Source organism: Petaurus breviceps, unplaced genomic scaffold, assembly GCF_028583685.1.
Source record: "Petaurus breviceps papuanus isolate PSGF00001 unplaced genomic scaffold, PetGlider_PUasm1.0 90849, whole genome shotgun sequence".
NCBI lineage: Eukaryota > Metazoa > Chordata > Mammalia > Diprotodontia > Petauridae > Petaurus > Petaurus breviceps.
In genome coordinates, this window is record NW_027187361.1 from 16,455,368 (window position 1) to 16,468,209 (window position 12,842).

General features: G+C 37.8%; 1 protein-coding gene across 7 annotated transcripts in view; it reads right to left on the minus strand.

Moving 5' to 3' along the window:
- LOC138149702 (cohesin subunit SA-2-like) overlaps window positions 1-12,842 on the minus strand; it is a 124,024-nt gene that overhangs the window by 46,028 nt on the left and 65,154 nt on the right. For 4 of the 7 annotated variants that reach the window (XR_011165400.1, XM_069072905.1, XM_069072904.1 and 1 more), the window contains 8 exons: window positions 12,565-12,652; window positions 11,981-12,076; window positions 10,720-10,812; window positions 10,242-10,392; window positions 8,308-8,456; window positions 7,549-7,650; window positions 4,883-5,046; window positions 4,644-4,772 (listed from right to left, as the gene is read on the minus strand). Coding sequence is in view for 5 of the 7 variants with exons in the window: in XM_069072905.1 (XP_068929006.1) it covers window positions 4,644-4,772; window positions 4,883-5,046; window positions 7,549-7,650; window positions 8,308-8,456; window positions 10,242-10,392; window positions 10,720-10,812; window positions 11,981-12,076; window positions 12,565-12,652 (972 nt within the window). In the remaining 2 variants the exon portion in view is untranslated. The remainder of the gene's footprint in view (window positions 1-4,643; window positions 4,773-4,882; window positions 5,047-7,548; window positions 7,651-8,307; window positions 8,457-10,241; window positions 10,393-10,719; window positions 10,813-11,980; window positions 12,077-12,564; window positions 12,653-12,842) is intronic. The other 3 variants (XR_011165401.1, XM_069072906.1, XM_069072907.1) reach the window with 2 other exon arrangements.

A 12,842-nucleotide genomic window follows, 5' to 3' on the forward strand; every position in this document is an offset into this window, starting at 1 on the left:
CTGCAAATCACACCCCCTAACCTTGGATGTCCCTCAGGGTTCTGTCCTGCACCCTCTTTTCTCCCTCTGCACTTAGTGATCTCATCAACCTTCATGGATTTGCCATCTTTATGCTGATGAGTCTCAAATCTACCTTTCCTGTCCCAGTATCTCAGCTGACCTCTTACCCGGTATCTCCAACTGCCTTTCAGACATCTCAAACTGAAAGCCCAATAGACATCTTAAACTCACTATGTTTAAAACATAACCCATTATCATTATCTTTCCCCCTAAGCCCTGCCCACCTCCTATTTCCTATTACTGTAGAGGGCAACACCATCCAACCAGCCGTCCCCACTAACAACCTAGGGATCATCCTCACCCCCTACTTCTAATCGGTTACAAAGACCTGTCAGTTTCACCTTGGCAGCCTCTCTGCTATACACCCCGTCTCCCCTCTGACTGCTACCACTGTGACGCAGGCCCTTAGCACCTTCCACATGAACGATTACAAGAGCCCTACTGATGCTCTCTCTGTCTGCCTCAGGTCTCTCTCTACTCCAATCCATCCTTTATATAGTCTCTAAAGCAATTCTCCCCAGGGTTCAGGTCTGATCATGTCACCCCCAAACTCAACAAGTTCCAGTGGCTCCCTGCTGTCTCCAGGATCAAATACAAAATCCTCTGGCCTTCAAAGTCCGTCAAAAAGTGACCCCCTTCTATCTTTCCAGTCTTCTTACAACTTCCCTATATACTCTCCAGTTCAGTGACACTGGCCTCCCAGCTGTTCCATGAACAAGACACTCCCGTTTCTCTGTTCTGGGCATTCTCTGGGGCTATCCCCCATGCCTGGAACACTCTTCCCTCCTAAGATTTGAGTACTGGTTTCCTTTCAGTCCCAAGTAAAACCCCATGTTTTTCAAGAAGCCTATCCTAAGCCCTCTTATTACTAGTCTTCACTCTATTAATGATTCCCTATTTATCTTGCAAATAGCTTGTCTGCATATATTCGTCAACATTTTGTCTTTCCCACTAGATTGTGAGTGTTATGAGGGCAGAGACTGTCTTAGACCATTTTTATATCTCACAATATAAAAATGTTAGTACAGTGCCTGGCACACAAGAGGTGCTTAATAATCCTCATTAACTGACTTAGTAATATAATACTAAAATTTTTATACACAAATTTAGCAATATTAGAATTAGAAGGGAAATAGCTAATTGGGAGGAAATGTAGAAAATTTCTCTGAAAAAATTCTTATGTTCAAGATACATAGGGAAATTATACAAATATATAAAAACAAGAACTCCTTGACAACAGAAAAACGTTCAAAGGAACAAGCAGTTCTCAAAAGAAAAATGACAAACTACCAACAGCCACACTAAAAAATGTACCAAATCATTAATGAAAATGAGAAATTAAAACAATTCTCAAATTATACTTTACGCCCACTAGCTTGACAAGGATGACTAAGAAAAATGACAATTGTTGCATGGCCAACGGAAGGCCAAGCACAGTAATGTCCTGTTGGTGAAACTGTAAATTGATCCAATCATGGTGGAAATTATGTCATTTGGAATGATGTCCAATAAGTCACTACATTTTGCTACAACAGCACTACTAGGCATATAACACTACACATATAAAAATACTGACAGCAGCACTTTTTGTTATAATAAAGATCTGGAAACAAAGTGGGTCCTTAGCAACTGGGAATGGCCAAACAAATCATGGACTATGAATATAATCAAATATTGTTTTGCTGTAAGAAGTGATAAGAGGAAGTCAAAGACACCTAAAAAGGTTTGCAGGAACAAATACTTAAGGAAGAAAGTAGTAAAGCAGAATCATTTACATGAGGACTAAACTACTAAAAAGGGAAACAACTGAAAAACTAGCATTAATGCGAGGACTCCAAAATGCTGATGCTATTTCCCACCGTGGACCAGAAGTACAAACTGAGATCTACGCTTCCACGGCCAGCATTTGGATCTGTTTTGCCTATGTTTATTTGTAAAAAGGGAGCCCCCCCCTTTATTTCTGGCAGGACAGTTACAGGGATAACAAAAAAAGAGGAAAAGAACAGCAATGAAACATTAAAAAGTGCACAGATAAGAGAACAAGATTCCAGAGAGGATAGAGACAGTAAGTGCAATGCTGAACTACTACCATCAAATTTTGTTTAAAAACAATAGATTCATGTGGCTATATACAATTCTCTTTTTGCCCCTTTGTATAAATAAAGGTTTACATTTGTTGAAATTTGAGTTCTTAATAATAAAAACTGATTTTGATATGTATGTAATATTGCACATTATAAGGAAGCATTTTGTCACAAAGGAAAGAGTGCTAGATTTCAAGTCAGAGAACTTGAATTTAAATCCCAACTTTCTGATGCTAGCCAAATCTCTGACCCACCCTGGGACACAGGTTCTTCATCTATAAAATAAAAAAGTTGGACTAGATAACTTCTAAGTAATCTTTTAGCTCCAAATTTATGATTCTAGATTTATATCTTTTCTGCCCCCTTTTTTTTTTGCTTTTTTGAGGGGCAGTTGGGGTTAAGTGACTTGCCCAAGGTCACACGGCTAGCTTTTATGTTAAGTGTCTGAGGCCGCATTTGAATTCAGGTCCTCCTGACTCCAGGGCTGGTGCTCTATTCACTGCGCCACCTAGCGGCCCCTAGATTTACATCTTTTCTGCCTACTAGATTAAATACTATGAAGGGAAGGCCCACTAAGTCACACATGAACCTTATCACTTCCCTATAACAGGTATTTAATAAATACCTGTCAGATTGAATTCAGATAACCATCCAGACTCCAGTAACCTGTGATGGGAAGTCACTCCCTTTAGAGGTAGCCCTGTCCACTTTTAAGTCTAATTGCCAAGAAACTTTTTTGTTACATTGAGTCAAAAATTGCCTCTAGCCTGTTTGCCCCAGTTAATCACAAATATTCAACATATTAAAACAATGACAATTAAAGTGTTCTTGTTAATGTTAAGTTACATATCAGTTGCTCTAAAATACATATTTTAGGGTAAGCTAATGCAAAGCATCAAAAGAAAATGTAAACCAAATTTCAATAACCACCATGTGCAGGAAAAAAAACAATTTAGCCCATTTTATAGTTTAGTATCGAAACCATCCCTGTAATTCTTTGTACCAAGTGAAATGGCGTTTTTCTGCTCTGTGCACTTTCCTCTACTAAAGGCAAGACAAGATTTTTTTTTTAGATGTAATCAATGATGGTGACTGCCAACCATATGGCAGAAGTGATTAACACATTACAGTCACTGACTAAAATAAAAACAAGATACAATCACTTAAAACGAACACCCACACACATGCTTTTACAACACTTTTTTTCCAGGCTTCGACTTTCTAGATGTACCTCAAAAGCCACTCCATTTCTGGGAGCTGCAAGTCAGGCCTGTCCACATCCTGCTACCCGCTCCCCTTTACAATCTATACTAGTGAGTCTTAACCTTGGGTCCTTAAACCGATACAGAGTTTGTTTTGCTTTTTGATATTTTGATATATGTATTTCAAAACAATTTGTTTCCTTTATAGTCCCGTGCATTTTATTTTATGTATTTAAAAACATTTTTTCTGAGAAAAGTGTCTGTGTCCATAAGCTTCAACAGACTGACAAAGCGGTCCATGACACAAGAAAAGTTAAGAACCCTTGGTCTGCATACTCTTTAAGTTCTAGCCAAACTGGCCTCCTTGCTGTAGCTTGTCCATGACAATCTACCTCCTTATTTCTGTTCTTGATATCTGTGATAGGCTGTGACTGAAATGCTATCCTTCCTTATCTCTGCCTCTTGGAACCCCTGGTTCCCTAACAGGCACAAAACCAATGCCACCATGAAGGAAGCAAGACCTCTCTTCCGGATCTTCCCTGATTCCTCCATTTGTTAATCTCTCCTTTCTTGAAAATTACTTCGTATTTACTAATCTGCATTTATGTTGCTTAGTTATACCCCAGCAGAATGGAAATTCCTTGAGATCAGAGACTTGTTTGTTTTTGCTTTTATCCCCAGCACAATTATTTGAATGTAGTAGGTACTCAATAAATGCTTGTTGATGAAACCGAACTGAGTTGTTACAAATAATTAAAAACAGCAACAACTCTGCTGGACATGTGGACATTAAGCCAAAACAACACATTTTACTGACTTGGGAAACAAAAACAAAAAAGAAGGGAGTGTGAATGACTACTGGAGAATGAAAGAAAGAGTAAGAAAGAGAGAAATAGAGAGCACTTATACAACTGTGATGTAGAAAAAAAAAATAACTTATCTTTTTGAAAAAAACATCTAAGGAAACTGATATCACTCAAACAGCAATAGCCACACAACGCCTGAAAAATTAGATGAACTGCACAGCCCTGCTGAGCTCCATGTGCCTTTGGCCCTAACATATCATGCTCACAACCTGTATGATATGAGCAGTAACACACATCATGATGCACACTGCAGAGAACAAGAAACCTCAGTTACACAGGGAAAGGCAGGCACATTATATATTTAACTCCTAAGTCCATTCTTCTACGATGTGTTGGTTCCACACACAAGCTCTACAAACTTTCCTATTTTTTACCATGGTTTATGTCTTGACAGGTCTAATACAATAATCAAACAACATGGTTAAACTTACACCAGCTTCTTGTCAGGTTTGAGTAGCTTATTGGAGAATTCACTGATGATTGCCAAGAAGGTTAGATTGGGAGGGAGGTAATAGTCTATATCTTGACTATCTCCATGAAACGCAAAATCAATTCCTTCTCTGTTAAGCAAAGAAAGAAGAAAAGAAGGTAAAAACCAAAAAACCCTCCAAAACCAAAAGTGAAAACAGAAAAACTGTAAAGGACAATAACGGTGCTTGGGAGTACATACTTGTGTATCATAGCTATTGATTCCCTGGAGTTCATCTGATCCCAGCCAAATGTGAGAGAAAATCGACGAGCCAGTTCTTTAATACTGGCAAAGGAAGCGGAGGAGTCAACCTGCTTTTTACGACTGTTACTGTTGCAATAGGTTGCCATGTGGTTCTGATACAACTGCAAAACCCAGATATTATCAAACATTTTCCATAGAAGAAAATCCTCAAGAAAATATCAATAGTACATCAAGAGCTGTATACACTAAGGACTGTGATACACAGAATCATAAAAGCTTGGAGTTGAAAGGTGACCTTCCCCTTCTCCCTTAACTACCCATCAGCATGAATCCCCTCTACAATGTCCCAAGTCAAATGGCATCTACTAGAGGAAAAGTAGTTAAATGCAGTATCTACAAAGCAACATTTTTTGAACAGTGTCAATTGTTGGGAAGTAAAACAAAGCAAATCACACGGAAAATTCAAAGCAGGTCATGTCTCCAAAGCAACATGGAAATCTGGCACAAACCTTATCACGTCTATTTAGAGAATTAATATATAAGTCCTGTGCCAGATTTAGGCACAGCCCAAGAGGACCTATTCAATACTCATGCCAAGTAGTACTATACTCAGAGAAAGCCGAGGTATAGACTGCAATGTACCTCTTCAGATAAGGCTAACGTGGAAATGTTTTCCTTGACTACACATATTTGTTACAGAAGTTTTTGTCTTTTTTTGCCTTCAATTTTGCAGGGTGAGGTGGGAGAGGAACTAGAGACAAGGTACCCCCCCCCAAAAAAAAGGGAAAAGTAGATGTAAAAAAAGGAGTCATTGAAGCATTTGAGGAATCCACAGAAAAGAACCAAAGGAAAGTCAGAGGGAGACTCAGAAAAGAAGTATAGTTTTAAGAGCTAATATGCTGAATGTATTATATACTTAGACAGGAAGACAAGTCATATGTAAGAAACTGACTGTTTCGTGAATACTTCATCTCTTTGTGAATGTTTCATGTACAATCCTCAGATGGACTACTCTGTATATGAAAGTGTGCATTCCATTTGATAGAAAAGTTCAGAATAAAAAGATAACAACAGAGAGAAGAAGGAAGTTCAGAATGGGACAAAGACAAGCCAGACAATTTTATGTTTTAAGTTTAATATGTAGATAGGTAATTAAAAAAACACTAATGTAAGTCCATAATTTCATATACAATCCTCGTTTTGTTCTTTTCTGAATCCTTAAATAGTCATGTTTCTTGGTATTTTCCAAGTTCATTGCAAAAAAGGGGGGGGAGAGAATGTTGAGGAAGCATCATTGTCTACCTTGAATATGTATTTTTAACATGATCTGAGTGATCCTTTTTTTCCATTAAAGTAAGGCTATACTGAGCCATACAAGCCATCAAGGGTGCCTCAGAAACAACTGCTAGCTCCATCTGACTTCAAAATCAGCACAGTCAACCAGGGGTCAAACTGAAATGATCTGTGTGTGTGATATCTAAACACAGGATTCTGACAAGCTGCTGTTTACCCTCACCTTAGCTCCTATTTCAGGGACTCAGGCCAGAATAGAAAGCATCTGGCAGAATGTGAAATAGTGGCAGGGCTTCATGTATCAGTCACTCTAGGAGAAACATGTTCTGCAGCTTAAAAACAGATAATGTACAAGTAGACCCGGATGGGGCAGTTGCTAAAATAGATGTCCAGTTCCTCTAAATGATAGGGCCTCAAAAGCTTGAGGTGAAGGTGTTTAAAATTACTAATGAGGTAGAAAGATGGTAGGCACAATGTCATATTTCTCTTTTCTTCACTCTAACTTCAGCCTGGAATATAACAACAGTGGCCTAGCTGATGATGAGCAAAAACACTGTCAAGGGCTAATGGAACCCATCACCCATCACCCATAACCCAGCACACCCAGCACCCAGCACCCATGTCCCTGAACAATAAGCATTCCAAAAGACAATCTATTCCAATAGATATTAATTCATCTCAGTTAGGGTTTACAATTGCACTGTCAAGGAAATACTCCAAGTACGTAGCTGTCTGCAGCCAGCATTTTGTTACCTATCTCTGATGGAGAAATAAATAGCTATTTTCTTTGGGGGCCTATTTGGCAGGCCAGGAAAGTAAGGAATTCCTCAGAACTCAAACAGAAAAATAACCTTTCAAGGGGATAGCCCAACAGAGAAAACAAGGAGTGCTGCTGGCTAATGAATACAACAGCTGCCTAGTCTATGCCATTTATTGAGCACCCACATATAAAAGGCCTGAAATCCCACACCAAACACTGCCTAAATTTTACAATAGGGACATGACTATATTGTTTCATGCCCCTGTGTTTTCCTTACTTTATAATAATGGGGTAATATTAAAGGACTTTTTCATCCTAAAATGAATGCAATCAAGTACATGCCAAGGACAGAATTATTACACAGATCTTTGCTTTTGAATCTAACATTTTTCAAAAAAAGAAGAGTAAAAATAAGAAAGGGGGACAGGGAGAGAGGCAATACAGCATCATAAACATACCCCACTGCAGATATAGGCATCAATTTGATGAGTGTGTCAATTATTCAAGACTGGAAAAATTCCTATCAAAGAGGGCTCACCTCTCAGTGGTGTAGAAAACTAATCCCTCTTTTTATTTTACAGGATTTTACAGCCAACATTGTTTCTCTTACCTCCTGCAAACAAACAATCAATGTCCTGGCACTCTCAATCTTATCATTGTGCCTCGTTCTGTTGATTGTTTCTTTAATAATATCACCAAAATCATGATAGGTCTAATTAAAACAAAATGAAACAAAAGAACAAAATGCCACCATTAAAGGAAAATACTGTTAATATTCACAAACTAATAATACTATCATTAACTAATAGGCTTATTAAAGTGAATTTTTATCATTAATAATCATCATTTGCAGATTTTAAAGTGCTTTCAATTCTATTATTCATCTTAATGGCAAGTACAACTTATAAAAAATAAAATATAAATTAAAAAAAAAAAGATACAGCATATTGTTCTATATATAAGCCAAAGGCCCAAATACAAACCAAAGTAGTTAAACCATTAAGGCCACAATGTATAATTAGCGACTATAATGTAAGATTGAAGATTCAAGGGCTTAGTCTTGGTCTCCTAAGAAATGGGAGTCATTAACAAAACTGGAAGAAACTAGGTTCTTTCCAACATGCTCTGGGAAAATGGCCAAAGATTAAAGCAACTCAAAAAGATTTAAATACCCTCAAACTGGAAAAAGAAGTTGGGATTACATGAGCGGGACAATTGGAATAAGATACACCAAGCTGCTGCCCAAAGGTCATATCCAATAATGTCACTCTGGCATCTGATATGTGGCCTCAGTTCACTAAAAAATTACTCTAATAATGTCAAAAGGAAAGCATCTTGAATTCAACCCATAGTAGAGAATCACAGTGACCTGCATATAGTGCTTGTAGATTTCAACTGCTGTCATCATTTCCACCACATTATAAGCAATCAGTTTACAGTATTCAGCCAGAATAATCCGCTTCCTGTATATGGAATCCAGTCTATGAGCTTCCTCTCTATTCATCTCTTCAGGCAAATCTAGGAAAAGAATTCAGTTTGTTCTCTTTGGTGTATAACTTGCTGTCCATTTACACTATATAAATGTGGGAAATTGAACTTCCAACACATTAAATCTACCCATATCTCCCCCCCACAATGCAACCATTTCCTATTCAATAGATACTGAAGTATATTTCTGTATATATATTTTCATGTGGGCTTGGCCTATACTCCAAATGACTCTCTAAGTTTGAAGTGCAGGAATGATTCTATAAGCCTTTACAATGCCTGATTCAGTACTAAGCATCAATCAGTAATCATTCAGTGCTTCTGGACAAAGATAAAACCATAAAATGAAAATTCCATTGTCTTATTCAACCAAGATTCTCTGCATCTTTATCAACAGTGGAAGGAGGAAGAGAAAGGACAGTGCTGATCACAAAAGAGGAATGGTGAGGAACTAAGCATAACAATTGATCTCTCTTCACCAAATCAATACTTAAACATAAATCAAACCCAAGCCACTAAAAGCAGAAAAATCCTAAATGACAGTCAACTCTGGGTTTAAATAATAAGGCTGACCTCCTTCATCTAACTCAAAGGTAATTGAAATCTCCTGAGAAATGGATTTCAATGAATTCCAGAAGAAGAATAATAGCAAGTATCAGAAAAGAATACTAGCATTTTAAAGGATGACAGTAGGATATAGTATTTGTTGTGGTTCAGCCATTTCAGTCGTGTCTGACTCTTCATGATCCCATATTGGGTTTTCTTGACAAAGATACTAGAGTGATACCATTAGATATCAGAAATATATACCATTTCCTTCTCCAACTCATTCTACAGATGAGAAACGGAGGCAAAAAGGGTTAAGTGATTTGTCCAAGGTCACACAGCTAGTAAGTGTCTGAAGTCAAACTGGAACTACAGATTTTGAGTCTTTCTGATAGAGCCCAGGGCTCTATCCACTGTGCCACCTAGTTGCCCTCTAGGATATATTAAACATTTTATAAAAAACAAGATGCTGGGTGTTGCTAATTATGACGCTTTCAAACTTAGGTAATACTAAGTGGTTGGGAGTTGTAACAGGTTTGGAATTTTCATAGAGCCAGGAGGAAAGAAGAGACAAGAGACAGCGGCCAAGAACTGAGATCAGCAAGAAGGAACTAGGGTAAAATAAGGAGGTATGAGAAGAAATGGGTTGTTTAGGTATAGCAGTATCAAGTCTGAAAACATGACCTAAAAGAAACATATTTGGATGTGATGTTATCATTGTGATAATATTTAGGAAGTGATATTAAGCCATGGTCAGAATGCCAATGACTGGTGCCTATAGGGAATTATTTATACCCTTTCTAATCTGACAAGAAAGCTAAAAAATAACGTTACTTGACAACTCAGAAACCAGAAAATACAGTATAAGTTCCTGTTTATTAAAAAAAAAAAGATAAATTGCTAACAGCATATCCGATAAAATGACCTCTCCTAAATTTGCAACTTAAACACTGAACTACAAAAGGTTCCTTTTGAACTGGAAGTTTAAAAATACATGGGATTGCTAATAAATCGTCAACATCTTTATTTTTTGTTACCTACTGGACCAAAAGACCATGATGACTAAGACACACATAGACACAGACACACAACCCAGCCATATACACAAATAACCTAATCTAGCCCAATTTCCCCCCTCAATGCATCTAATGACATACATATGCTTAAAAGCATACCTCTCCCTGGATACATGAAGGTTCTAAAACTATTCAATCCAGAACTATAATCTGATATAAATAACAGAATCTGACCTTGGGCCATGATACTTACTGTTCTCTCCAAAAACATGATCCTTGACAAATTCAATCATTCTTGACTGAAGATCGTGATCAGGAAGAAACTTAAGCAATGAAAAATCTTCATCCTCATCCACACCTTGGTGACTTAAAACAATCAGCAAGTCACATAGCAGAATAAAGGCCTAAAAACATAAACACACACACACATACACACACACACACAATTTTAGAGTCCTGAAAAAACAATATCACTACTAAAGGCACTCCTCTGTCTATTCCTCAAAAAAATCTACCACAAATGCCACCCCACTTCCCATTTCTCCCTCCCTGAGGGATTACATCATCTCTAACAAAGCTTTCAGTCCCAAAGTGTTAGTATTAAGAGGATAAGATTCACCGTGGGGAAAGAGATTCATAGAAGTGAACAATTATAAGAAGATGCAGGTTTTCCTTTTCAGTTTGGTGAATGAAACTATTAAGTTTTAGAAGAAATATATTGTTATACTAACCTTTTCATTCACATCTTTATTATGGTGGTTGAGGTATGATTCACATATCAATCGGAAACATGTCATCTGTTCCTGCAACTCCGAAATAGCTTCCTGAAAATATTTTTAAGTCTTTTTAAAAATTAGGAAACTTCATTTCAAAACAAATTACTTGGTTTTTTAATTAATTTTTTTCCTATCAACAAAAATTCACCTTGCCTCCCATCTACCCTTCATCCTCCATCAAAAACAAAAACAAAATTTAAAACAAAAACACGTACAGTCAAGCAAAACAAATTTCTGCATTGATCTAGTCCCCCAAAAATCTATTTCTCTGAGTCCTCCAGGCTCTCTCTCAGGAGATGGCTAAAATGCTTCATCATGGGTCCTCTGGAGTCCTGGCCACTCATTAGGCTGATCAGAATTCCTAATGATTTCAAAGCTCTTGATCTTTACCATGTTGTTGTCATCATACCAACTGTCCTCGTGACTCTGTTTGGTTCACTTTGCATCAGTGCATACAAGTTTTTGCAGAAAACAAATTACTTCTAAACTCCCTAACACTACAAACATAAGCTTGCAAGATTTTCTCATAGCAACTCATGAACTGCAAAGACTGACAAACTGGGCATCAAACAAACAATGCTAAAATTTAAAAAAAAACAAACATCTTAAGGCCATTCAAGGACAGAAACCTGTTACTAGAATTGGAAGAACAGAAATCACCAAGGATTCCGCTACTCTCCCAGACTGGAGTCCTGAACAAGTCACAATGACATATTTTGTCACACTCCAGCTCTAATTATAAGTTCAAGAAGAACGTGTAAATCATGATGTTTTTAGGAGGCAGCTATGTGGCACAATGTCCTGGGCCAGGAGTCAGAAAGACCCAAGTTCAGATGTGGCCTCAGACGCTTACTAGCCATCTAGCCTTAGGGAAGTCACTTAAACTCTGCTTGCCTCACTTTCCCTTACTGTAAAACAGGAATAACAATAACATCTGCCTTACAAAGTTGCTGTGAGGACTGAATGATGTACCAACTGGTGAGGGCACGTGCACAATGCCACAAGCAAAACAAGAAACTATTTTCTTGATAACAGAGGGAAGCCTCACTTATTATTGCTTCTCCACAGCCTTAGACCAGTTTAGCTGCTGGGGAATGAAGGCACTTGATCTAATAATTCTGTAAAAATAAGACCTTCCTTAAACTCTGAGCATTTTTGATCTTCTACACAAAAGCAGAATTCTAGCAACAAAGGATAACAGTCTGAGTCGGCATACCTGAGAAGGAGGTGTTTCTGCCACTAATGCCTCAGTAGCTAATTCCAGCTTCCACAAGAGAGCAAAGTAACTGCACTGAAGGGCAGGGATTAGGGTCTGAAAGGAAAACATCATCCTCTTAACGACAGAAATTTCCATTTTCCAATAAAAGCAAACAAAAATAGAGACACTGTAAGCTAACCAACAAGGGAGGTTCACAAAGCATACACAGAGCACCTTAGTGGTTTTACTTTTCAATCACAGAAAAGGGTCAGGAAGAGAATGTTCAAGTTTTGAAAACAAAAAAAAAAAAAAACAAAAACCTCAACTATATACATCCTCCCCCCCTTCAGTAAGCCTCAGTCTGAAAGAGTAGAAAGGGTCTTTGATGCCCTTTGGGGAAGAAGGAGGTTCAACACAAAAATTCTATCAAAACAAGGAATTTCAAGGCAGTGGTGGAAATGAATCCCTAATCAGGATAAACTAAAAATCAAGTTTCCTACTGGCCATTTTTCAAGGGATCCAAAGTACCAATCATGTTTTCTAATCAAACACCATAAAAAAAGCATTCTGCCTGGAAAGGCAGAAGTACACAGACACTTTACCTCAGCAGGCAAACCCCCATTTTCCTTCTCAAAATTCAAGATTTTCAAAGTCCGGTCACCGATGTGCCAATTGGTGAGGTCATGTGCACTAAGCCATAAGCAAAACAAGAAATTATTTTCTTGATAACAGAGGGGAGCCTCACTTATTCTAAACTGGATCATAAAGAAAGATGCAATCTGGATCCAGAGAAAGAACTGATAAATAGAAGATTGTATAGAATGATTTTACTTACACACACACACACACACACACACACACACACACACACACACACACA